The sequence below is a fragment of the Phalangium opilio genome, unplaced genomic scaffold (genome assembly GCF_054372755.1).
Source record: "Phalangium opilio isolate 3A_F unplaced genomic scaffold, DU_Popi_V2 ptg000002l_1, whole genome shotgun sequence".
NCBI lineage: Eukaryota > Metazoa > Arthropoda > Arachnida > Opiliones > Phalangiidae > Phalangium > Phalangium opilio.
This window is the reverse complement of record NW_028324144.1, coordinates 2,634,904-2,660,636: the sequence shown is the minus strand read 5'-3', so window position 1 is coordinate 2,660,636 and position 25,733 is coordinate 2,634,904. Positions and strand designations below refer to the sequence as shown.

The 25,733-nt window shown below is 35.4% G+C and overlaps 3 protein-coding genes and 1 long non-coding RNA gene across 16 annotated transcripts in view; 2 read left to right on the top strand and 2 right to left on the bottom strand.

Annotated features, from left to right (window-relative positions):
- Positions 1-84: 84 nt before the first annotated feature.
- Positions 85-13,087, bottom strand: LOC149718245 (uncharacterized). 5 transcript variants are annotated; one of them, XR_016366460.1, is made up of 4 exons: positions 13,064-13,087; positions 2,463-2,548; positions 683-781; positions 85-493 (listed from the first exon to the last, which is right to left on the bottom strand). It is a non-coding gene; the product is annotated as an uncharacterized LOC149718245 (long non-coding RNA). The 5 variants fall into 5 exon arrangements; XR_016366461.1 differs by lacking the exon at positions 13,064-13,087 and adding an exon at positions 4,529-4,553; XR_016366459.1 differs by lacking the exon at positions 13,064-13,087 and adding an exon at positions 4,158-4,245.
- LOC149718246 (uncharacterized) lies at positions 3,419-13,005 on the top strand. 3 transcript variants are annotated; one of them, XM_089836882.1, is made up of 3 exons: positions 3,419-3,822; positions 5,070-11,489; positions 11,565-13,005. In XM_089836882.1, the coding sequence occupies exons 2-3, from the start codon at positions 5,085-5,087 to the stop codon at positions 12,783-12,785; spliced, it is 7,626 nt and encodes a 2,541-aa protein (XP_089693008.1). In that variant the 5' UTR covers positions 3,419-3,822; positions 5,070-5,084; the 3' UTR covers positions 12,786-13,005. The 3 variants fall into 3 exon arrangements, with proteins under 3 accessions (XP_089693008.1, XP_089692943.1, XP_089692879.1); XM_089836817.1 differs by lacking the exon at positions 3,419-3,822 and adding an exon at positions 3,996-4,126; XM_089836753.1 differs by lacking the exon at positions 3,419-3,822 and adding an exon at positions 4,364-4,502.
- A 91-nt stretch (positions 13,088-13,178) lies between the features above and the next one.
- Positions 13,179-15,095, top strand: Clc (clathrin light chain). The gene is made up of 6 exons (XM_089837428.1): positions 13,179-13,288; positions 13,505-13,732; positions 13,811-13,857; positions 13,916-14,036; positions 14,094-14,205; positions 14,621-15,095. Exons 2-6 carry the CDS (start codon positions 13,546-13,548, stop codon positions 14,796-14,798), a joined length of 645 nt encoding a protein of 214 aa, XP_089693554.1. The 5' UTR covers positions 13,179-13,288; positions 13,505-13,545; the 3' UTR covers positions 14,799-15,095.
- A 445-nt stretch (positions 15,096-15,540) lies between these two features.
- pum (pumilio) overlaps positions 15,541-25,733 on the bottom strand; it is a 39,936-nt gene continuing 29,743 nt past the window's right edge. For 5 of the 7 annotated variants that reach the window (XM_089836984.1, XM_089837053.1, XM_089837236.1 and 2 more), the window contains 8 exons: positions 25,042-25,525; positions 24,812-24,973; positions 24,418-24,726; positions 23,953-24,355; positions 23,493-23,883; positions 23,016-23,413; positions 22,841-22,924; positions 15,541-21,300 (listed from right to left, as the gene is read on the bottom strand). In XM_089836984.1, coding sequence (XP_089693110.1) covers positions 21,069-21,300; positions 22,841-22,924; positions 23,016-23,413; positions 23,493-23,883; positions 23,953-24,355; positions 24,418-24,726; positions 24,812-24,973; positions 25,042-25,525 — 2,463 coding nt within the window. In that variant the 3' untranslated portion in view covers positions 15,541-21,068. The remainder of the gene's footprint in view (positions 21,301-22,840; positions 22,925-23,015; positions 23,414-23,492; positions 23,884-23,952; positions 24,356-24,417; positions 24,727-24,811; positions 24,974-25,041; positions 25,526-25,733) is intronic. The other 2 variants (XM_089837123.1, XM_089837186.1) reach the window with 2 other exon arrangements.

Sequence of the window (25,733 nt, the reverse complement as noted above, 5' to 3'; positions counted from 1 at the left end):
CCTAAATAACATTGAAAGTCAATGTTGAAAATGTATAATTTCAATAATAGCGGAGTTTTTGTTGAAATAAATGATTCAAAAACGTAAAAATCAGAACTTTTTTTAATACAAGGTAAGATCTTATTATGAATTTCATTGAGAAAATAAAATTTGAAATTCTTAAATTATGGCCGCCAAGGCTTATCATATCAAAAATATAATTAACACTAACAAACTCTCCGCGAAGTAAAATTTATGTACAAAAATACGAATGTTTGATGAGCGTATGGTACATTTCTTTTACAAAATATGATTGTCTTGTTTTTGTAAGTATATATTTAGCAAAAACATTAAAACTAATGATGTAAAAAGGCTTATTTTTAACCCCTGGGTCTTTTGGAGCCAATTGAGCAAATCCAGTAACAAAGGGACATAATAATCCAAAGAACGACACAAAAAACAAACGTCAATCCTGCCGCTACGCCTACCAGTATCCACATATCCGTACCAATTGCTGGACAATCGCCATGAAAACACAAAATTTACTATCGATTAGCTTAGCGTAAAGCGCGTAACGTTAAAAGCGAAGGACAGACAGACTGATCTAGGGAAATTTAGCGCCAGCAGACCCAGTAGTACCGAAACACCGACGGGCAAACCGCAAAATCCGGCTAAATTATATATTTATATTATATTGACTCACTGTTAGAAAACCATCCGACGTATTTCTCAAACTTTTTTTTGACCCAATTTCCTGGTTTTCCATCGTTTGTAAGAGGCCCTTCTGTCATTTGACACATTGCTATACCGAACAAAACAAAAGAATTATATCCACATTTTAATGAGATTAAACAATCATTTCTCGAATTTCCAACGGAAAAAAACATGTTTTATTTGAATAGGAATTTGTTTTCCCTGACTATTTTCTATGAGTATTTTCCCTGACCTTTTTCTTAAACCATGAGTTTGTTGACGATTTTAACAGTATATATTTAAAAGAACATTATTTTTTGCGAGCTCTTCAAGAAATTATGTTTCAAATAATATTGTAAAGTAGGTACAGTACAACATTGTTATTTTCGTAAACCTAACGTAATTTTTCCACAAAAAAATGAAATTCCCTTCGTGTTGAATGTCTTAAAATTCTAGCTAGACCGTTTTCGGTCGTTTTGTAAATCCCGACGTTTTTTGGCCTATTTTGTAATTCCCTGACCTTTTTAGCCCTATTTTTGTAATTCCCTGAGGACCCTGACCTTTTTAGGCCTTTTTGGTAATTCCCTGACGTTTTTAGGCCTATTTGGAAATTCCCTGACTCTTTTTCGACCTATTTTGTAATTCCCTGACTCTTTTTCGACCTATTTTGTAATTGCCTGACCTTATTTGACCTATTTTGTAATTCCCTGACCTTATTTGACCTATTTTGTAATTCCCAAACCTGTAGCAACCCTACATATTAATATAAATTAACATCATCAACAATTAGACAATACCGAACCCATAGCTTAATGTTCCTTCATTACATATTCCACTTTCAAACACAAAACCATTAACGTTTGAAAATGTTTTCAAGGCAATCTGGATTTGAAATGACGAAACGTTAAATTTGGACTAGGAAATTTTCTTTTCAAATTTCCCTAACTAGAGACACTACAAAATTTTATTTACATCAAAAACAAATGCGCGGGATTTGTCAACGCGGATTGATTTATAATCACATTCTCCCCATTATAAATAAAGTAGTTCAAGCAACCTACACTAGTAACACTACTAGCATTCGGTGTACGTGTATACAGTCACAGTGACATGTACGTAGTGGCTGTTGCTATCTCGCAATCGAAAAAATCCAATAAAAGTTAACTCAAGAATCAAGACCGTTTTTTTTTTTTCATTTAAGGAAAGAAATGTTTATTCGCCCGAGCTGTAAGCTAATGTATTTCGTAACTCATATTATAAGGGCCTGAATGCTTCGATTATTTGATATAATTACTCTATAAGGCTGTACCATAAGTTTATAAGATAAGTATGACACTTCCTATACTTCGTAATGCTACTGAGAGACTTACAGCACGAGATAACTAGTTCGAGGGATAACGACGGAAGCGAGAATTGAAGTCCTACACTCGGTTAATTAATTCTGCATGCAGGACTTTGCATCTAGGTCCTATTTAGTCTGCATTACTAAGCCTTTGACAGCAGCGCCTCACCAGGCGTCTTCGCTTTACCTTGAATCTATGATCTACCTCACTCACCACTTCATGACAAGCTCCAGTTTCTAAGTTACCAGAATTTACAAACTTATGGAAGGAACATATCTTATAAACTTATGGATGCACGTATTCATACGTTAAAATTTTTTTATCTAGGCCTAAATGAATTTTTTTCTACCGATAAACAAATGCAATCTACACGTTGAAGTTTCGCGAATCTCTTAAGTCTAGATTTCTTTATTTTATAATTTTATAAATAAAATAAAAATTGCCTACCGTAGCTCCAAAGAACAACGACGGTATATGTAAAGAGCAGGCATGTTTTCATTTTACTTTAGTTCAATTTCAGTCTGGTAATATTTCTGCAAAATAGAAAAATTCGGGTTAAAAAGCAAAAACATCACGAGAAGAAATTTAGCTAGTTTGAAAGATCATATGATCATTGAATGTTAGTAATTTTCATCAATGAGTCTAGTTGACCGTCTTAGTATTTTAGTGGCTTGTAAGACACGTAGGTTTCGTTGTGTGGTGTTTCCAAGCCAATAAAGGACTATATACAGGGTGTTTCACAAAGGGTGGTACGTAATACAGTACACGGGTTCTACGTGCGATTTTGGCGATTAGAGTCTTAAATGAAAATTCGCCCTAAGTATACGATGTGAGTGCTTTAGGGATGACCCCTTAATTAAATATGCACCGTCTTTCAGTTTCTTATGTTAAATTAATGGGGTTACAACTTCTCTAAACAAATGATCATTTTCGGTACACTTATGAAATATGTGTTCTTCTAGAGATATAATATGGTAATAGCGTGATTTTACCATGGTAATTTATCCGGTAAATTACCAATCACGCAATTGCCGACAAAACGAAAAATTATTATTATTTTTACATAATTTGAACTTGGAAATAATTTCAAATCTCTATTTCTTCGTCAATATAGTAGAACCCAACCTTAGAAGGACAGAAAATTTATCATGGAAAAAAAAGTGCATTTCTATTTAAAACAAGACCCCTTTTAAGACTGAATTAATTTGTTGTACACGCATAAATTTTGGACAATTTACGCTAAGCGTATGAATACCTAATGTAAAACCCCCACATTAAAGAAAGTAGTCATCGTTTGCAATAACCGTACCGTACGTCGAAAAAAACAATGTTTAAAATTATTTTCCTAATGTATCAATCCGCGTGAACCAAAATTATCATATCATTCATTGTATTACTTCGTTCCCCCTCCTTAAAAACAGGTAAACACATCGATACTAAAAGGTGTTATCGTTAAATTCACGCGTTGCCTCTGTGTTATCATCACGAAGCTAGAATTTGCTGTTATAAATTTATGAACAAGTGTCCCGTATCGAACGCTCGGCATAACCAACAGAAACCAGAAAGCCATTAACAACGTTAACGGAAACATATTCTCTGCCATCGAAAAAACCGAGGCTAAAACTGCATGCGAGGTAAAATTTCACACAGGGACTCTTTTACCAGCGGTGAGTAGTACTTTTAGCGAAAAGCTGCCTTCCACTGCTGTTAGCAGAGCAGAGAGAGAAAACTCCAGTGAGAGAGAAAGAGAGAGAGCGAAATAGCGACCAAGGAGAGAGAGAAAACGAGGCAATTTCGCTAACACTAGGCAAGTAAATATGGAGGCATCGTAGAAGGCGAAACCTCCAAATTTTAATCGGAAAATTACCGTTAATTACGACGGTATTTCGACCCCTATTGTAATATAGAAAGATAGTAAAATGTTTGAATATTACGTTTGTAATCGCCGAATTTCAATTTTACTCGCGTATTACGTTTGCGACGGAAAATTCAGTGTTTGCAATAAGTAACTCGACGACGAGAGGGGAACAACAAGAGATAGTAGTAGTGGCAGGCGAACGTACGAACGAACGAACGCACCGACGAAATTGTGCCTCGCTACACAAAGAGGGGTAAAAATCTGTTTCGACCCGCGATACGTACGTTTTTGTACGGAAAAATCCTTAGAATGTTTTAATTATTATATCGTTTCTTCGTTGAATTATCATTAATATCATCGTTAATCACACTCGCTTTTATTTTAATTGTGTTTCGTGCATGGTAAGTGGTGTGTTGCAAAATGGAAGAATATGGTGCTGTTGTTACTTCACGCCCTTTGCCAAAAAATATGTACGCGTTGCAACTAACAACCTTAACAGGATCGGGCTGCATTACCAATTTTAACGAAAGGAAAATTTTTCCATACACCATTTTTATTATATAAAGGTCTCACGAAACATTATAGATTTTCGGGTCGTAAATTGTATAGCAACGTGGCGGTAAATTGGAGTTAGTATACATGTAGAAGTACTTACTGTTTTGTTCTTTTTTTGAATAACATACATGCACATGTTATTGTATTAAATCATTATACTGGTTCTTTGTTTTGTAGTGGTAATAGTAGTAGTGGTGTGTTTACTTCAGTATATCAGTTAGTCGCTTAAAATGTTAATGTAAGCCTACGGAATTACTTGGTAACTTAAAGGGAAGGGGGGAGGAACTGTGGTACTGATTTCGTTCGAATTGAACTGATCTCAGTAACATTTAAATTAAAACAATTCAGGGAACACAAATTTAGAATTTGTAAAACGGTTCGGTTTTTTTCTTTGAATTTTTTTATTTGAATTAAATGTATCGTTAGAGATTATATTTTGTTTGCTACACGACCTTTGAACTCGCTTATCAATGCGCACTATTAAAGAATATCTCCGTTTGCTATCTTTCAATAACGCTCTATGTAGTCCTTGAGCAACGTGGAATTTTTGACAAAATAATATAACACGTTATTTAGTGTTGAAATTCATGGTAATTGGTTGAATTGTTAATAACAATTGTTATTAATGTTTTTATTTATAGAAGATTAATAATATCATGGAACCAGAAGATTTAACTGTTCAAGATGGTCGAAGCTCATTGGCCAATTGCAACACGAAGGAAAGTGTTGATAAACGTGACGATTCGTCATTTCACGAAGATTTCTTCACTGCCCAAATAAACTTTTTAAATCCGTCGTCGAACGCCTTGGAACCAGAACAACAACTTAACAATGCCAAATTTCGCAGTGAACATTCGAGAGACAAAGAAGACGAGGAACAAGATGAAGCTGTTAACATGATGATGGTTAACAATATCTTTAACCCAAACGATGTTAAAGACACTTTGTCACTGGAAAGAAACGCGATGGAACAATGTTCAAGTGTTCAGACTATGAAAAATAAAATGGAACATTCGGGACTGGATCAAATTCATGTTCCAGTGATCATTCATAGTTCAAGTGTTCGTGAAATCAAAAATAAAAGGAAACGAGATGATTTAGAACAAGTTCCAGTGGTCATGCACAGTTCGAGTGTTCAGGAGATGAAACACAAAAGAGAATTACATTCAAGCTTGGAACAAAATTGTGAACCAGTTCAAGTTCCGATGGTCATTCAATATTCAAGTGTTCGTGACATCAAAAATAAGATTGAACATTCAGTGTTGGAACAAAATAAATTAGAACAAGTTTCAGTTCCAACAGTCATAACTGACAATGTTTTCTCAGTGAATGGAGTTCAAAAAGTGAATAATGATGAAGAACAATTTAAGATGAACACGTCAGAACTAGAGGCGAAAATAAACGGAGAAACACAAATGGAAACTATCCTAGAACACCAATTGAACAATGACCGAGAAAATCAGTTGAAAATTAACAGGGAACAACGGTTGGACAATAACCGAGAACACCAACAGAACAAAGACCGAGAAGACCAACTGAATAATGACCGAGAAGATCATTCTAAAACTGTCAGAGAACATCCGTTGAAAATTGACATGGAACACCGATTGGAAACTAATATCGAAAATGCAAGTGAAGAGACACGTGAAAAAAATGTCCCTGAAACTGACACGGATAGTGAATCAGAAAGTTATCCAAAGCGCGAAGAACTCATTCTTCCAAGGACTGAAAGTAATGTTTATGAAAAACAACAACTGTCGCCTGAAAGTGACACTGATAGTAAATCGCAAAATCACACGACGCGCGAAGAACTCATACTTCCTAGTAACAGCTATGAAAAACAACAACAACTTTCACATGAAATCAGCAGAAATGAAAAAGCACCACTTCCCTCTGAAAGCAACAGAAATGAAAAATCACCACTTCCCTCTGAAAGCAACAGAAATGAAAAATCACCACTTCCCTCTGAAAGCAACAGAAATGAAGAACAAAAACTTTCCCCTGAAAGTGACCATTATGAAAAACAACTTTCCCCTCAAAGTGACCATTATGAAAAACAACCACTTTCCCCTGAAAGCAACATTAATGGAAAACAACTTTCACCTGAAAGTGACCATTATGAAAAACAACGACTTTCCCTTGAACATAACATTAATGGAAAACAACTTTCGCCTGAAAGGGACATTAATGAAAAAGAACCACTTTCCCCTGAAAGCATCAGAAATGAAAAAGAAATACTTTCCACAGAAAGCATCAGTTATGAAAAACAATCTCTTTCCACAGAAAGCTTCAGTAATGAAAAACAAACTCTTTCCACACAAAGCATCAGTCATGAAAAACAACAACGTACCCCTGAAAGCATCATTACTGAAAAACAACAACTTTCCCATGAAAGCAACACCGATGAAAAAGCCATTGTTGAAAAGGCCCAACTTCCCCCTAACTTGAGCATCGATGAAAAGGGTGAGGACTATGATGAAGATCTACAACTTTCCCCTGATACTAACACCGATGAAAAACTCCAACTTTCTCCTGAAAGTAACTGTACCAGCGAACATCAAAGAAGCTTCGAAGATACTGAATCTACCCATCGTGAAATCAGAATAGAAAACACATTTCACCAAGAAGAGGAAGATGACGAAGAAGATGAGGAAAGTAATGGGGAAGCTGAAAACGAAGAAGAGACACATGAGGAATTTCCTTCCATACCTACCCATATACAACCAGACACGAGTGGTCCAGTACCTACTGCTGAAACTAACAATGACCTAACAACGGGAGAAGCTGAAAAAATATCAACAATCACTACAACTGAAGATCCTAAAGATGACAATGGAAATACTGACGAAGAACAAGACAAGACATGCGGACATTGTAAACAAACATTCTCGTCGTACTTGGGTCTCTTTCGTCACACTTGTCCAAACGAATTAATCCCGAAGAAGAAAAGAAAATACAACAAAACCATTCGTACTTGCAAAACCTGCCAAGCTCAATTCAAAAGTTTAAACAATTATCGTAAACACGTCCTGGACTGTTGGAGAAAGCACCCTCCACCCAAAAAGACGTTAGAACCCGATTCGCAACCGACGCTTTTTGCCGATTACGAAATCAAAACAGAGCCGCTTGAAGTGGACAGTGACGACACCATCATGCTAGAGGAAGAGAATGACGTAGAACAACCGAACAACAACGATAAGGGTGTTGGTGATGTACTCGATGATATTTCACACTATTCCTCGCATATTATCAACAGGGACCTTATACCAAAACCAAAGATAATTGAAGTTGCGATTAAAAAGGAGTTTGGTCCTAAAAAGGCTCGAGGCAGACCAAAAAGCAAGGTAAAACCAGAAAGGTTACCACTCCCGGAAACGCATTGTCTCGTATGTGGTGTACGATATAAGAACTTGAAACATTACAACGTTCACAAGAAGAGAAAAATTCCGTGTCAACCACCTCCTTACGACTGCAAGACTTGCCATCAAGTTTTTATGACCTCGTACAACCTTTTCTACCATCAAACTAAGGGTAATTGCACCCCCACGGTTCAAGTACCCGCTCCACTCAAAAGAAAGAGACAAAACAGACCCAGAAAACCCAAACTTTCAGTCGAATACATAGAACACGATGATGACGAAGATAGCCTTTTCGATTTCTTGAAAGATGATTTCGAAGATCCTGCAGCGACACCAATTGAAGAACCAACAAAAATAATTGAAGAACCAACGAAAGTAATTGAAGAACCAACGAAACCAATTGCGGAACCGAATGAGAAGCCACGCCCACGAGTTGAACGAAGAGAGAGGCCTAAACCGAAATCGAAAAAGAAACTACGTCAAACTGATTTTGCAATGGAACTGGATTACGATAAACCCCCCATAACAGAACCCGAAAATAAAAAACGAATGGAAGAATTTCAAAAAGAACCAACAGAAACCCAACCGGAAGTAAAACGTAAAAACGTGGTTCAAAATGAGGTAGCTAAAAGTAAACCGAGCAATAAGGTCTTTGCTAAATCATCCCCAACAAAACCAAGAGTGACTACCAAGATTTTAAGTTGCGGTTTGTGCGATTCCAAATTCCTTTTCGGTCATCTACGCAAGCGTCATTACGAAAAATACCATAAAGGAGTGTCCCCTATCGACAAGGACGACGACGAAGTTATACCAGCCAAGAAGGACAGAAAATATAAGCGAAGATTACTATCCAAAGAAAGCAAATCCGATACTACGGAAGAACAGACATCCCAAGTGCCTGAACGAAGTGAAAAACTACAAAGTCCAATCCCACCGAAAGAAAAACAAACCACCACCTCAGATTCTAGTCAACTGCAACTAACACTGCGTTCAGTTACGGCCGAACCCCCAACCGTCAGCCCTCCAAAAGCCGACGAGAAAATAGACGTTTCCATATATCTAACGCCAAATGGTTACGAATGCCCGATGTGTAGTAACTTCTTCAAATTCCCATGTCGACTTAGAGAACACTTGGACAGAAAAACGCCTTGCAAACCATTAAACACGGAAGAATTGGACGAGCTGGGTGGACAAGAAATAGTAATCCCAAAACCGTTAATTGTAAGGAAAATTCCTGGAAAAGGTTTCAAACGTCTGTACCAAATGGAAGATGAAAGTCCAGAGGATACCACTCCCCCGAAAACCAGAGTTGAATCCGGTACCAAAACACCCAGTAATGAAGTCAAAAAGACAGTTAAGAAAGTACTAGACGTTGCAAGTACCAATACCGAAGTTGCAGTTAAGAAAAAGGTATTGAAAGCAACACCTTCAACGCAACAGACTAATAAGAATTCGGACGGAACTCAGGACAACTCCGCTGTTAAACCGGAAAAAGTATCGAAAGCTCTTTGTAAAATATGTAACAAGGTGTTCCCATCGGTCCCAGACTGCTACGAACACTGTCTCAAATTCCACAATGGTAAAAACGAAACTGATAAAGTTAAAAACAACAAAGACACGTCGAAGGAAACAGTAAGCTTACCAGTACGCAAATTAACTAGTCCAACTGAACGCGAGAAAACTGAAGAAAAGAAGTTAAAAATCACCATCAAAAGTATCAAGAAAGAAGAGGACTCTAGCGCCTACGATGCCCTAGTCAATTGTCCAATTTGTCTGAAACAATTCGTCATAATTAAAGCTAGAAACACTCATTTGAAATCAGCCCATAAAGCTTTCTCGGAAGAACGCGTCATGAAATTCCTCAAGGACACTTATTGCAAGAAATGCAAGGAATATTTCGGTACCCCCAAAGATAAATATAAACACGTAGAAGACGTTCATGGCGAAACCCCAAAGCCACTCGAACCAATATTCACATCATTCCGATCACCCAAGAACACTTGCGTTTATTGCGATGGAGATTTCCCTTCAAAAACGCATTTAAATACACACATGCTTCGATGCCAAATGAAAAAAGTCAAAACAAGTCCTCGCGTTTTAAAAATTGACGCCAATCAAGAAACTTCCCCGTTATCGAAAGATACGGGTTATAAATGCACGCATTGCGATATAAAGTTCAATAGTTTAACTTTGTACAAAGCTCACGCTAACCGATTTTGCCCGAAAAGAGACGAAATCAAAACAATTAAATCAAAAGATTTTAAACAAGAGCTGTTTGGATTAGACGATATAGTGTTTCTAACTTGCGAAATGTGTTCGGCCAAATTTAATAAGAGACTCGAATTTGACATTCACGTGAAAGAGTTATGTCCATCGCGACCTTCGCCGACGAAACCACCCGGGTTTGGGAGCCCAAGATTAGTAACGAAGCCTAAGCCCCCTCCGGAAGAGACGACGGTGGTATCGAATCCGACGGCGGAAGTGATCAGGCGTACGCCTACGATGAAACCTTACATAAAATACCCTCCCAATTTAGTACGTCCCAAAACCTGCGATACGTGTAATATAACATTCCCAACGCTACTTCATTACGCATCTCATAAACGTCGTTGCAAGGACGTAATTGACCCTAATAACCCCCCTCCACCTAAACGCCCGCGACCTTCCAAAGTTAGGAATAATTTCGTTAAACGCTCGGACTGTCTCATCGCCAAAAAGAATAAAAGGTTGTTAGGACCGGTGAAAACTGCAAAGTACAATCCAAGAAAGAGCGTCAAATGTAACGTATGTTACAAGACGTTCAGCGAGATCTTCACCTTGAGTCGTCATATGAGAACCATTCATCTGTCCCCGGATGAAAGAACAATGTTCATTTGTATCCTGTGTAACAGCAAATTCCAAAACCCACGGAAGCTAACGAGACATTACCAAGATTGCCATCCCGAAAGCCTCAAGTTTCAGTGTGGCAAATGCAATAAGAGATACGCTACTAATACACGCTGCGTACAACACATCAGGAAACAGCATGGTGCAGTTACGGAAGAAATTAAAGTGAAAGACTTGGATGATGAAAACCAAGAACTTGTTTCGACCAAGGATCCTGTTGATAAGGTTGAAATTCCAACCACACCCACCACCACCACTATCACCGCCAAAGTATCGATTGAAGCGGGACCCGAGGAACCAGTACTTACTGCCGATGAAATCGCGCAAATTCTGACACCACCCGATGCCCAAAAGTCTCAACCAACACCAAAGAAAGTGCGAACATTAATTAAGACACCCAGTCCCAAAGGAGATAAGACAAACGAAGAAGATGACAATTTTTACACTATTTTGGATGACACACCTGGTCGAGGACTTTACTGTTGCGACGTCTGTAACGTCAGTACCTTCACTAAGATCAACGCCCTACGAAGACACTGGAAGACTAAACCCCATAAAGAAAACGCCGAGAAGCACAGAGCGGAACTTAAACAACGAGCAGCTATTAAAGAGAAACCTGGAGTTTTGGACTCGAAAGGGAATTATTCGGGACAAAAATTAAGCTGCTCAGTTTGTTTCAAGGCCTTTTTCAGTATCACGGCCTTTGTACGTCATCGCTTGCGTCATTTCAACGCCCAACAAATGGACTTGGCCGAAATTAACATCTTTAATCCGTATGTTTGTGAAATTTGTCACAAATTATTCAGTCATCATCAGGTAAGGAATTGAATTTGTTTTTTTGGGGGGTAAATTATTTGAAATTGATTTGGTTAATTGTTCTTTCGTAAACAGAGAGTTCAAACGCATTTACTATGGCACATGAAAACGAGCAAGTCTTCTCAAGCGTCATCCAAAACTGACTTAGTTAAACTGCCCGAAACAACTGAAAGACAACCACCAGGAATCCCGAAAATTGTTGAAAAGATAAAGGTTCCTCAGACACTTGATAAATTTAACGCTAAAAAGACCATAGGATCAAGAGCACCGGTCAAAACTTCAACCCTGTTAGAGCCAACACACTACTCTTGTGACCAATGTAGCGAAGTGTTTCTTTCAAAGTACTTATTCAGCGCCCATATAAGACACACGTGCCCCAAGAGACTCAACTGTCCTTATTGTTCGGTACTTTTCCCTAACAAAAAAGCAACGTTGGACCACATGGAAATATGCAAAGATAAGGGAGAGTTAACGTGTAGATTCTGTTTCTTGAAACTCGAATCCGTTAACGATTTGGGATGGCACGAGAAAGGTTGCGTCAAAGTTAATGATTCCCAAGATGGCGGACATTCCAACGAAGATCACGTTTTACAATGTTTCTGGTGCAAATTGGATATTTGCGCCGTCGAGGGGGATTACGTGCAATTACACATGAATATGCACGAAGATCAAGACATTAAGATGAGTTGCAGAATTTGCGATATTGCTTTTGCGGATAAAACCGAGATTTACGAACATATGAATGAATTATCTCATCTGGGTTTGCTACCAAATGCGAAAGTGAATGGTGGTGATGGTGGTCATTCGTGGAATTCTCTGGACCCAACAGAGAAAAATGGGGACGTATCTACAGTTGACACTGACAATTTAGGTTCTGATACCATACGTTGTGGTAGTAACGATGCGAAAAAGGTTTTGAAAGATGTTAAACAGGGTGTCATTTATTCCCCATGGCTTAACGATGACAATAAGCGATTAAGGACTAAGTTCGCCCAGTTAATGTACTTGTTAATTTCGGATCCCGAGTTACTATCTTCATTAGGTTGGGGTAGTCGAGCCATTGATAATGTATTAAAGGACATTCTAGTCTATTTTGGCCATATGCCTAGAGAATTGTACCTGACAGATAAGAATGACGCGGTATCTCAAGAAATGGAGGTTCTACGGTCAAATATTAAGCTATTTTTATCAATTTGTATCAAGGACGATATGTTGGTAACGGATGAAAATGAGACCATTGATGGTCTAGTGACTAGAATATTGGGTGTATGTACTTCGAATAATGAAAATCAATAACTGCCATAATTTACATAGAAATAATGAAATATTTTTTAAGATAATTCCTATTACAACGTTATTTAGGTGATGTTCAATTAAACACAGAAAATTGCCTGTGTTTCAAATTTTATATTAGGAAATTATAACCACGTGCACATAAGCCTTGGCATAGGCCGTTTTAAGTGTTAACGATTTTTGTAACTTTTGTCTTACGCAATAAAAGTTGTTTTTGATATCACTGAACGTTATTTTATAACCCGCGATGAATTAAAACCTAGAATTAAATTGATACTTACATTAAACTTTAATCCGTTTCTTGAATGGAAAGACGCCATTTACATCGTTACCGAAACCTAAAACCAGCACTAGTAGGCCAAATTCGTTTTTTAGCGGGAAAGGAAAAATTAGGCTTACAGGAAGTACGTAACCGGCCGGCAGCCAATTAGCCAATGGCAAATTCGAAACCAGCCCCTAGTGACGTCAGCAGTCGATGAAAGGGGCAGATACTCGAATTTTTTAGGGTAAGCTGATTATTTTCCTAAAAATAGGCTAAATTATCTAATTAAATAAACAAAACAATGTATATTTATAAAAACAATAACTTATATATATACGGAATATGTTTAGAACCTAATTTTTCCATTATTTAATCCCACTTTCATCTTCTAAGCTGTAGAACTAGGATATAGTGCTAAGCCTAGGCTAATTCTCAGAAACCCCAATTAATATGATTTCAGAAGATAATTACGATATATCCGAACTAATTTTCGACGGTACAATGGCGGATTTTGATAATTTCGAAGCCAATTTCGGTGGTGAAACTGCCCCGGCTGAAGTTGATCCAGCAGCGGACTTTCTAGCCCGCGAACAAGATGAACTCGCTGGCTTGGAAGATGACATTATTGACAGCTTCGAACCTAGTTCCGCCGCGGCTGCTGTTCCCAACAGCCAATCTCCCGATGAAGGTAAACAAACAAACAAACAAACACAGTTTAATTTAATCCTATTTTAAAATTAATTAATTAATTAACCCCAAAAATTAGGTTTAGATCTTGGAGAACCTGATACTGATGGCTTCACACCTGTACAGGTAACGAATATAACGAACTAACTTTGAAATAAGATACTTAATAGTTAAAACTGGTTAGATGAATGGTCCACAAGAACCTCCATCAACTTTGGGTGTACATCCAGTTCGTATGGCAAGGGAGGAACCAGAAAAGATTAAAAAATGGCGGGAGGAACAACAAACTCGTTTGGAAGAAAAGGGTAAGTCTATTTTGGCCTATTTTAGTTTTTAAATTCAATTTATAATTTTATTTACAGATAAAGAGGAGGAAGTAAAGAAACTGGAACTTCAACAAACTGCAAAGAAAGAATTGGATGAATGGTACGCGCGTTACAAGGAACAAATTGAGAAATCCAAACAAGCTAATAGGTAAAAAAATTATTTTAACGAACCTTTCTTTTTTATATCTGTTTGTCTGTCTGTCTGTATTGTATTGGTGGCTGCATTTTTACTTTCTTTACGTTAAGCCTATTAGATATTAGCCCTATTTTTTGTTTAATTTTAAATAATTAAAAGTGACAGAGTAAATTTATTTTCATTGCAATGTCAAGGGAAGTCTCAAGGTAACGTAATTTCAAACAAATTTAATTAAAAAGGCCTGCATGTGCTTATGGTCCTGGGTTTAACTCTTTAAATCTTGTTAATAAACACTAAAACTAATTTATAATTAAAATTTTCTCAACTAGGCTGCTCATTTAGATATAATTCCTTAACGAATGTTAATTAAAAGTGATTGATTTAAATAATTTGTTATGTTTTGTTTCTTTTTTACTTTTAATTGCAGGAACGCTGAGAAAGAATACGTTGCCGAACGTGATGCGGAATCACCTGGACAAGAATGGGAAAGAATTGCCAAATTATGCGATTTTAATCCCAAATCTTCCCGTAATTCAAAAGATACTTCTCGTATGCGTTCCATTATTTTGCAATTGAAGCAAAGTCCAATTGTACGCAAAACTTAAATTAAATTAATTTAAAACTGTCTGATATCATCAAAGTTTAAATTAAAATAAAATAAAACAAACCAACGTTAATGCTCTTGTATTTAACGTAACTCTATATAAAATAATATAGAATGTAAGATTATTCCATGTGTTTTTTTGTTTGTTTGTTTGTTCTGACTATTCTTGTTATTAATAATAAATAAACAAATAATAAATATACCATACCAGTTTGTCTTGGATTAATATTTTTGTTTACATCTTGTTTGTTTGTATTTGTCGTCTGAAATAAAAGTAAATAAAATATTAATTAATTTATATAGTCTCTATTGATTTAAAGGAAAAGTTCAGTTAACAATAACATTATACCTTAAAAAAAAACCGCCTTTTTCTAAATAGAAGAGGAAAAATACTAAATAAAATAAATAATCTCTTATTACAAAATAATTTGCATTTAATTAGTCATAAAAACGAGGACTACTGCGCCGCCATTGCGTTAGTGACGTCTGATAGCACCCCTAAATGTATTGGTTGAATTCTCGCAGGCTGAGAAGGGTAAGGGCATGGCCCACTCGATCACGCGCGTAAAAGTTTCGTTTAGCAGACGCCACTAAAGCAATGGCGGAGTTCTCTCTCTCTCTTTTTTTTAAATTAATTTACTTTTATATTTAGAAAAAGGCCGTTTTTTAAGGTGTAATGTTACGTTATCTGAACTTCTCCTTCAACAAACCAGCGGGGTCGAAAAAACTTAACGTTTTACGCATTTTTTATACCTCTGAAACATATTTATTATGTATAGCTACAGTATTTAAGGTTTTGGGAGGAGATTGGCAAAAAACACATGAGCTTGTTGTACATAAGCCAGTTTTGTTTATCAGATTAAGGTCTGTACCGTAAACAAAATTTGCGTACAAACCAAAATAAAAATAATTATGGGAAATGATTAACATTCACAAAATATGTAAAACAAATTTGTTTGTCTACTAAACTAAACTAGAATCACAATTAATTACGTCAATTTGAATCTAACGCAGCCCTAATTGTCTTTGAAGTTTGAACACAACTTTTAATTTTAATTTAATATTTTGGGGAACGGGTAAATTTTAATTTTTAATTGATAGGAATATAGCCACGTAAATTTGTTTTATGGAGGGTATATTATTAATATTTGTTTGATTTTTCAAACATTTTCTTCTTTTCTTTCTAATAAACTTACCGCACAATGATTACAATCTTATCATATATGAACTACATGTACAAAATTACAAAGAATGCTCGGGAATTATTTATTTATTATATAGTTTGTTTGTTTGTTTCGTTAAGTTGAATTTCAGCGTTAGACTCCGTTATATATATTTATTATAAATAACCCAAGGAGTATTTTAATTACTTAAAACACTTATTAGATTATTTATAATTAAATGGCTGAGTTTAAATTTCGGGTTGTTTATTTATTTATTTATTTATTTGGGGGGTTGTATCTTTTTATATATTTATTTATATTTATATATATATCGACAAATGATTTTTTTTTCCAATGGCTCCATGTACAAAGAACAAGTGAAAAGGGTTGTTTGTTTGTTTTTTGTATTTTAAATGTTTACTTTTCGCAATTGATTTTTTTTTAAACTTTTCATATTCCCTTTGCCTAAGATACTGAAAAACTTTACAAGGCATAGGCATTTATTTTTTGTTTTCATTAGCATGTTGTTTATTTATTTATTTTTAAGATGCGTTTGTTTTTCTTTGTTTATTTATTTTTTTTAGTCAATTTACAAAATTTACATACTGTACACGGCCAAGGATAGTGAAAAGTTGGTTTGGTTTTTGGTTTGAGAGAGATAGAATTATAATTAAATGATTTACAGTAATTTTTGATTCATACCCTTAACAATTTATGATTCAAAATCTCGTCTTTGATTTATCGTTATATTTCTAAAACGTAAACGCGAGTTTGAATCAAAAATTTCCATAAAAATCATTTTCAGAGGGCGAAATATTGTAGCAGACGACGCTGCAGACAATATTAAATAAACTTAATTCTTATAACGTTGAATTTCAAATTTAAACCACAATTTTTTGTTTTTCTTTTTAAAATTTAAGTACAAGTAAAAAATTCTTTTTATATATATTTATAATAAATGATATCTATTTTACAGTGGGTGTGCTTATTTAATTATTTGTTTACGTTTTTATTTTTTTTTTGTACAAACTATCTCAAACTATAATACACAATTTTATCGTAGTATTTTTTATTTCTTTGGAAAAATTTCATTCTTTCCCAATTTTTTTTATTTAAATAGTATTAAAAATATTATATTGGATTTTGTATTATCATTTTTTTTACACAGATTAAAATTGTGGTTAAAATTTGAAACGCGTGATTCGATTGGAGGGGGGGGGGATTTGTTTGTTTATTTTCTTTTTTCAATATTTATATTTTACAATTACAAAGTTTCGTTCTTTAAAAATATTTAAAGAGAAAGAGGGTTGATTTAATTAAGCGATTTATTTTTGAATTGAAATGATTGTATGTTTCGTAACACGTAATTTCTTAAGCCTTTGCAAAAAGGGAGAACTAAATTCTAACTCCGAATTCGTAATTTGAAAATAGAATGAAATGTTTACAAGAACTAATTTTAACCTCTTTAGATTAATTAAATAACATAAAACTCATTAACAAACCTTTCAAGAAGAATCTTCAATTAATTTTATACCAATTTCGAGGTTTCCAAAGTTGATGTGCTAAGCCTAACGCGCATTATACATTTGCACCATAAGTGCCACACGTTCCCGCCATAAGCGTCACGTGGTGTTGTTGGCCGATGCTAATTGGTTATGGTTACTTACTATCGGAAATAAGAGTTAGGCTTAGCACGGCAACTTTTAAAATTTAAATTTGATGTTATTTAACTAAAATAGATTAAAAAAAATAGTTATTTGACTATTACATCCTCAATAATAACAAAACATACAATCATTTTAACTCAAAACCCCTCTTTTAAAAATTTCCATTTTAAATTTACAAAAAACGATTTTTAAGCAAAAAATTACACAAATTTACAGATTTTCATTTCTTATTTTTCAATCGCTTTACATCAAAGGGATTATTTTCTTAAAAGATTATATTTTTTGTGCACTAAAACCAATCAAATTTCGTCATTATAGTAAAAGAATTAGTTTGTATTTATCAATGAAGGGGATTTATATATATATATATATTCTCCTTGGCCTATGACTTTGTATGATGTGTACAATGAAAATTCACAATATTATATAGTGGATATTTGTTTTTTTTTCTTTTTTTTTTTTCCCAGCTACAAAAAATCTACAATATATGCAACACTATGCACAAGACAAAAATATGGTTATTAATTACAAAGCACTCAATGTTTGTTTGTTTGTTTGTATGTATGTTTTTTTCTTCTTAAAAATTACAAAATAAAAATGAGAAAAATAATAACAAGAAAGAGAGAGAACAAAATAATAATAATAATAATAACACATCTACACAATTTTACAATAATAAAAATAAAAAAAAACCAAAATAGTTTACGTAATGTAACGTTACTTTCACAATCCTACTATTAATTAATAACGATTATGAAAATTTTAAGCTACAATCACTCTCTTTCTAATATGTTGTGTATGTTTTTTTATTTATTTTTTGGGGTTTGTTTGTTTGTTTATCTTTGTTTTTTTCTTTTATAGCAAACAACAATATAATAAATGGAGTTTTAAAATTTTATCCATACAACCATTACTTTGTTTCATACAAGACGATCACTAAAATTTATATTGTCATTTACGTTTTTTCTTTTTTGTTTGTTTTTTAATTCTAATAATTATTTATTATATTAATATTATAATATTTTCTAAACCAATAAAGTGTTATTTGAATTACGTTTTTCCCCCTTTTAATATATTCAAAAAAACGTACCTTACGTTACGTTTGTTTGTTTGTTTCATTTAGGAATTGGTTTTTCAGGCAAAGTGCGGAGATATTACTTTGGCAGTGTTTGTGTGTTTACTTGTTTCACTACCGCAAAGAATAACGATACGATATTATTTTGTCCCTAATCTTATCTTCTTTTAGCGATTTTTGGCTTTTTTCTTTTAAGATCGTTTCATTCAAATTTAAGCGTTTTTTGGTTATCCTAATTAGTAATTAGTAATTACGATATATGTCTAATAATTTACGCGGGATATTTTTAATTTATTTCTTATTTAAATTAAATCCCGTTTAAGATACAATTATTAAATACTAACACGAAGCTAAGCCTAACATTCAATTTATTTTAATTTAATTATTTACTTACCTAAATAATAAGAAAAAACGATATTAAATTTCGCAAAAAAAAACCAAAAAAAGCAAACTTTCACCGTAAAAAAAAAAAAAAAAAATGTATTTGCGATAAAAATTAATTTCGCGTATTTTTTTTTTAAAAAAAAAATTAATTATAGTAGCTCAATTACATTCAGTTTTAAACTTTCACACAGCGGGCGGGAAGGGTACGTAGTAGTAATTTGTTTAAATAGTTTTACTGGCGAACGTTCCTTTAAAAATGGCAAAATTACTTTTTTCTCGTTAACGGAATCGTACGGTTAAATTCAAAATTAATATACACTTTTTGTAATTATTTTTCTCTCTTTCCAAAAAGATTATTTATATATTTATAGATTTATGTGTACATAGATAGCTCAACGCCCATCCTTCATTCTAAAATAATATTAAAAAAAGAAATTGGTACGGGGATATTTGTTAGTTTGTTTGTTTGTTTGTTTCTGCCAATTTCGAGTTGGTTTTTTTTTATCATCATTGACGGACCTAAATTACATCTTTACAAGTTTTTGTTTGTTTTTATTATATCGGACTGTACAATATCAAAAATTAGCTGTATTCAAAATTACACCTATTTAGCACCGATTATTACAAAGACCAGTATATTATTATTTTTTATGTTTTTAATTAGAATTAAAGTTGATTTTTGTTTTTTCATACAATGTACAATATACACAGAGAGGCGGCTGACCTATTATAGAAACTCCCAAATAACCGTCGAGTAAACTTAACTTTACGTTAAATTTAACCCCCAAGAAAGCAAAATGTAAAAAAACAGCGGAAGAAAAAGTTATAAAGTATCGAACAAAGGGAGAGAAAAATTAAACTAAAATGAATTGAGCTTTTTTTCTTTTAACCCTAAATTAAAAAAGGCTCAAAAATATTTACTTACGCTATACTTTTAACGTATTAATTTCATTTATCTTACAAATCTGGTCCAAAATGAGATAAAAAAAAAAAATAATTCTACGGTCAAATTTTTACGTTAGTTAAGGGGTTTTTTCTTGTTTTTTGTTTTTTTACATACTAACAACGAAATGAGAGAAAAAATTTACACTGATTCGAATATTTTACAAATGACTTTTCAGAGAAACTAAATCCCGCGTTATATATAAGTTAAAAAAAAAAAAAATTGGGGTTTTTTGTGTTGTCGTTACGCTATGTCTCGGTCGGTAAATTCATTTCTTGTTTAAAATTAACTACAGCGTTTCTTTTTCATTTTTACTTAAACTCATAACCGAATTTTGCGATTAATGATGATGATTAAAATTAAACTAATACAGGATAAGACGGGGGGGGGGGGCGAAGTTCTTTTTACAATTATAACTACAATTTATACGTAACGGCCATCCATGATTTGTTTAGTAAGGAAGGAAGGAAAAAAAAAAAACACGATGAAACTCATCTTCTTTAAGCCTATTTCTTCGACGATGATAAATTAAATTCTACGTTCCAATTATTTCATCTTATTAATAACGTAAATTAATTATGAAACCAAAATAAACCACACGTAATAAAAGTTACGTAGTAAAAAACTTTTGGTTGTTTGGTTGTTGTCGCGGTTTGATTATTCTTTTTTTTAGTTAATTCTAAAATTAAAAGCTAAAGTATTTACTCTAATAATTACAATTGATAAAACACCTACAACGTTTTTTTTTTTTCCCCAGGCGGAATTTTCTAAATTAATTTGTTTGTTTGTTTGTTTGTTGGCAGCAGTCTACTTTGTTTACCTTTCTCTCATTATGGGGTCGATCATGCTTTTTTTTTTTATATATTTAGATGCGAGCGAGTGTTATATAATTTTTTACAATTATTAACTTAATTATAAGTTTTTATAAAGTTATTTGAGACTTACGGTTTGTTTGTTTGTTTCTTTTGATTAACTTTTGTTTATCATTTTTAATTTTTTCTACGAGAGCTGCCGGCAATTTTGACGGTGGAAGTGATTCCTATCGATCGTTTCCATTTGGCGGAGCTCCTATGGGTCCCAGATCGTTGTTCTTGACAAGATATTTTTCCAATTTGGCCAAAATGTGCTTGCCGTAGGTGTACTTGCGCAGAGAGGCAATATGAGGACGGATCTTGTGCAACAATAATTTGCGCTGGTTTGGTTCGGCAACTTCGATCATCTTTTGAACCACATAGTTGGCGTACTGATCCTTCATCATCGTGTATAAGGCTCTGATCGCGATAATTTATTGACGTAATACGTTTAATTCTCTTTCGTGGCAACTCAAACAAGCAATAAACGATGTTAAGGATTCAAAAATAACCATCGCGCTTGTACAAACGAAGTTAATGAAGCAAAGACGCGCGTACGCGTTTCTTAAAACATCTTCCAACTTCAATACAAAAATATTGCCGTTATCATAAAACAATTGTAAGCTCCAACAACACCGAAATCTAACTTCACTAAAACCTACAAATCTCATACAACACGAAAATTGGAAGCGTAAAACACGAAGTTAATGAAGCAAACAATGCGCAAAGACGTGCGTACGTGTTTCTTAAAACATCTTCAACTTCGATACAAAAACTTGCAGTTATCATAAAACAATAGTAAACTCCCAACAACACCGAAATCAAACTTCACTGAAACCTACCATTCTTGTACAACACGAAAATTGGAAGCTTAAAACACGAATTTAATGAAGCAAAAATGCGCAAAAAAAGTGCGTACGTGTTTCTTAAAACATCTTCAACTTCGATACAAAAAAATTGCAGTTATCATAAAACAATAGTAAACTCCAACAACATCGAAGTCTACCTTCACTGAAACCTACAATTCTTGTAAAACACGAAAATTGGAAGCATAAAACACGAAGTTAATGAAGCAACAATGCGCAAAGACGCGCGTACGCGTTTCTTAAAACATCTTCAACTTCAATACAAAAAACTGCAGTTATCATAAAACATCTTCAACTTCAATACAAAAAACTGCAGTTATCATAAAACAATAGTAAACTCCAACAACACCGAAGTCTACTTTCACTGAAACCTACAAATCTTGTACAACACGAATATTGGAAGCATAAAACACGAACCAAAAATGCGCAAGAACGTGTGTACGCGTTACTTCAATAACAAAAAATTGCACTATCTTAAAAAATCGTCCAAAAACACCGTAATCTACCTTCACTTAAAACCTACAACTCTTGTAACAGTAACACACGAAAATTGGAATGAACCAACAATGCGCAAAGACTCGCGTACGCGTTTCTTTAAACCTCTTTAACTTCAATAACAAAAAATTGCACTTATTATAAAGCAATTGCCCAACTCCAACCTCCAACAACGCCGAAATCTACCTTTGTTAAAACCTACAACTTATGTATGCAAAATGAACGAACAATGTGTACGAAGAGCTCGGCAAGTTTGATATCATTTACCCAAGCAGTGATTTTAGGCAATAATAACGGACTTAACGTAATTACAATAAAACTATCGTCCAACAGCACCGACACTTACCTTCGCTAAAACCTACTACACCTTATGCAAAAACAAATTATGTGAACTGAACCAACAATGTGTAAGAATATCTTTTACGTTTTAAAGCAAGCAGTGTCGTTATATAATGTTAATGAACGCAACTAACTTAATAGACTAATGGCACCCCATGTTATTTCCCCATAGAGCTTAATACAGTCGAAGGCAGAGGGCTGCCATTACCCTATTGCTAATGATATAGGCCTAGTTCGATAAGTAAAAATTGTAAACTCACCCATCATGACAAGTACACACTTCTTCGATGAGAACAGTTCTCTCGGCTCTTGAGGAATGAGTGACGCATTTCTCAACTACGTTGCTGCAAAGATAAAAATGAAGTAATTAACCTTAACACCTTAATTAACATAATTGATTATTATCAGGGATGGATGTATTTGGGCGTCGCTTACCTAGCAAATTTGTGCTGAGAGAGTTGCAAGACTTTTCCCCTGACTTGAGTAACTATTTTGCTCTTGTCCTCGGATCGGCCGTGTTCGAGAACGTGTTGAACAACGTAGTTTCCGTATTGATCTTGAACCAATTGCTCCGTGTGTTGATGAAGCTCTTCTAAAATAGGCAGTGTTTGCTCGGGAGTACAGTGTTCGAGGATACGTTGAATAACGCGACATCCGTAAGGATGAGTCGAAAGAGCAAAGACCTGTCCTTGAAAGGCGTTGATAATGAACTGAAGGGCCAAGGGATCGACGCATTCGATGCATTTCTGCACGACGTGATTTCCATTTTGATCTTTGACGCACTTAAGAACGTGGCCGTCTAGTTCCTTAACCACTTCCTTCTGTAAGACGAACTAACAACGTTGATGAGAACCGTGTTAATAATCTACACACGTTTCCGTCCCCCAATTGTCCCCAGTTAAGTCTCTTTACCTGCTGTTCCGGAGGAATTGATTCGAGAGCCTTTTGAATCACTCGACATCCGTACATTTGTAGAGCCAACGGAAGTACGTGACCTTTAACCTTTTGGGCCAAAGCTTGCTTCTGTTCGGGAGTACCAAACTCGAAAAACTTTTGAATGACGTAATTCCCGAAAACGTCGGTCATCAAACTATAAGCGGCGCCGAGAATCTCGCTAAAAACCATTTGTTTCTCGGCCGGCGTGGCTCTTTCTAATTTTTGTTGGATGAATCGAGAACCGTGTTGATCTTGAGAAAATTCGACAATGTGATTGGCCAAGTCTCGCAACTGTAGATTCGGATATCTATTATTTCGGAAATCTTCCAAAAGTCTGCTACGACCCGTAGGTTTTTCGTAACTAGTGCTATAAAGAAAGTTCCAATGGTTTAAGTACTTACCCAATAAGATCAATCAATTAAGATAAGACACTTACTTTCTCTGAAGAGAACGAGTAGGAAACAAGGAATTAGAGGATCCAAACATTCCACCGGCTAGAGGTCCATTTCGGATCATGAATTTGGCTTCGGCTCCCGGAGCCGCGGATCGCATACAGTTGCTGATAGTTCCTAAGCTCAAATTTCCAGTTGATCCATTCAGGGAAGGAGGAGGAGATAAGGACTGACTGGGAGGAAGCATGCCGATAGGTCCGGGACCGGGGGACGCCGACATTGTCCCGAGAGGTCCGTAATAACCGCCTCCTTTACCGGGACCCATATGACGGGAAAACTGATTTTCCAAACTGGCTGAAAAACCAGGTCCATTTGGTCCTCCGCCTAAACCACTATCGCGTCGATCGAAGGAATCTCTTCGAGGTGATCCAGAGTTACCACTAAGTCCTGTAACCATCATCGTTTCACCGTCAAATCCGCGAAAAATGACCAATATAATAATTACTAACCACTTCCTAAAGATCCCATGGCCGAAGATCCAATTGGTCCGAGGGCACTGTTTCCGTATCCCATGTTTCCTTGAGTTTGACCCAATCCCATACCCAATCCGGATGGAAATCCCAAATGATTACTGTTATTCCCGGAAAATCCCATCCCGGAAGTGACTGGATTGTAACCCATATTCGAATTGGCCGCCGTCGTGTACAAAGCGTTACCAACGGGATTCGACGCGTTACTAGAGAGCATATTGGCTGCGGCGTTTTGAACTTGTTGACCTTGATTCCCCATGAGTCTAAGGCCTCCATTATTCATATTGCCTTTATTATTGGGGGACAAAGAAAACAAAATGCGCGGCCATTTTTACACAAAGTTCGGGGATTTTTTCTCAATATATATTCTTACAATATTGGGGTAATGCCCCACCTGGATTATTAGTCTGTTGACCAGCGGCTGCGGCTGGGTTCATAAGAACTGGAGGAACTAAACGCATGGCGGCTCCCATCCCTCTTGTATTACCCATCATTTGATCGTAATACGGAGGAGGTAGCATTTGATATTGACCACCTTTTCAAGCCACCCCAAGTTAAGATTAAGACAACACGGGGTTTTTATAATTAAAAAGTGTCACTTACCGGGTCCTTGCATTCCTTGAACGCTGTTACCACCTTGAGGCATTCCCTCTGGACCGGGTGGTCCCTGAGGCGTCATAGGTCTGGCGCCACCGCTTCTCATAAGTTGTTGTTGAACGGCCGCTGGATTTTGAGGTTGTCCTTGTCCGCCTTGCATCATTCCCGGTGTGGGTGCCGGGAAAACTCCCCAAGGTGGCATACCGTAATACTGGGGCATGACAGCCGGTCCAAATTGGCCAGTCATGATGGTTCCCATGGGGGCGTAAGGATCTTGATTCATCATGTAAGGACTGGAAGTGTAGGGAGTGGCGGGCGGAGGAGGGACACCCATATTTTGTCCTTGTTGTTGAGCGGGCGGTCCCATGTGCGGTTGATACTGTTGTTGTTGGGACGCGGCCGCCACCGCGGCTAACATGGGCTGAATGTGCTGATTGCGTTGTTGCTGATAGAGCTGGGATAGGAGTGGAGGGGTTGGCTCACTCGTTCTCTTTTAAATTTTGATAGTTTTTTTTCGGACAAAGCGACAATTGATTTCGGAATAAAGGGGCCATTTAAAAAAAAAAAGTTTCCAACACCCACGGGGTAAATTAGCCAATACACGTAACGTAACGTAACGTAGCGTAGAACGAACAAAAATGATGAAGGGTAAACGGGAAGGGTTTTAAAGAAAGATAGAATGTTTTAAGAATGAAAAT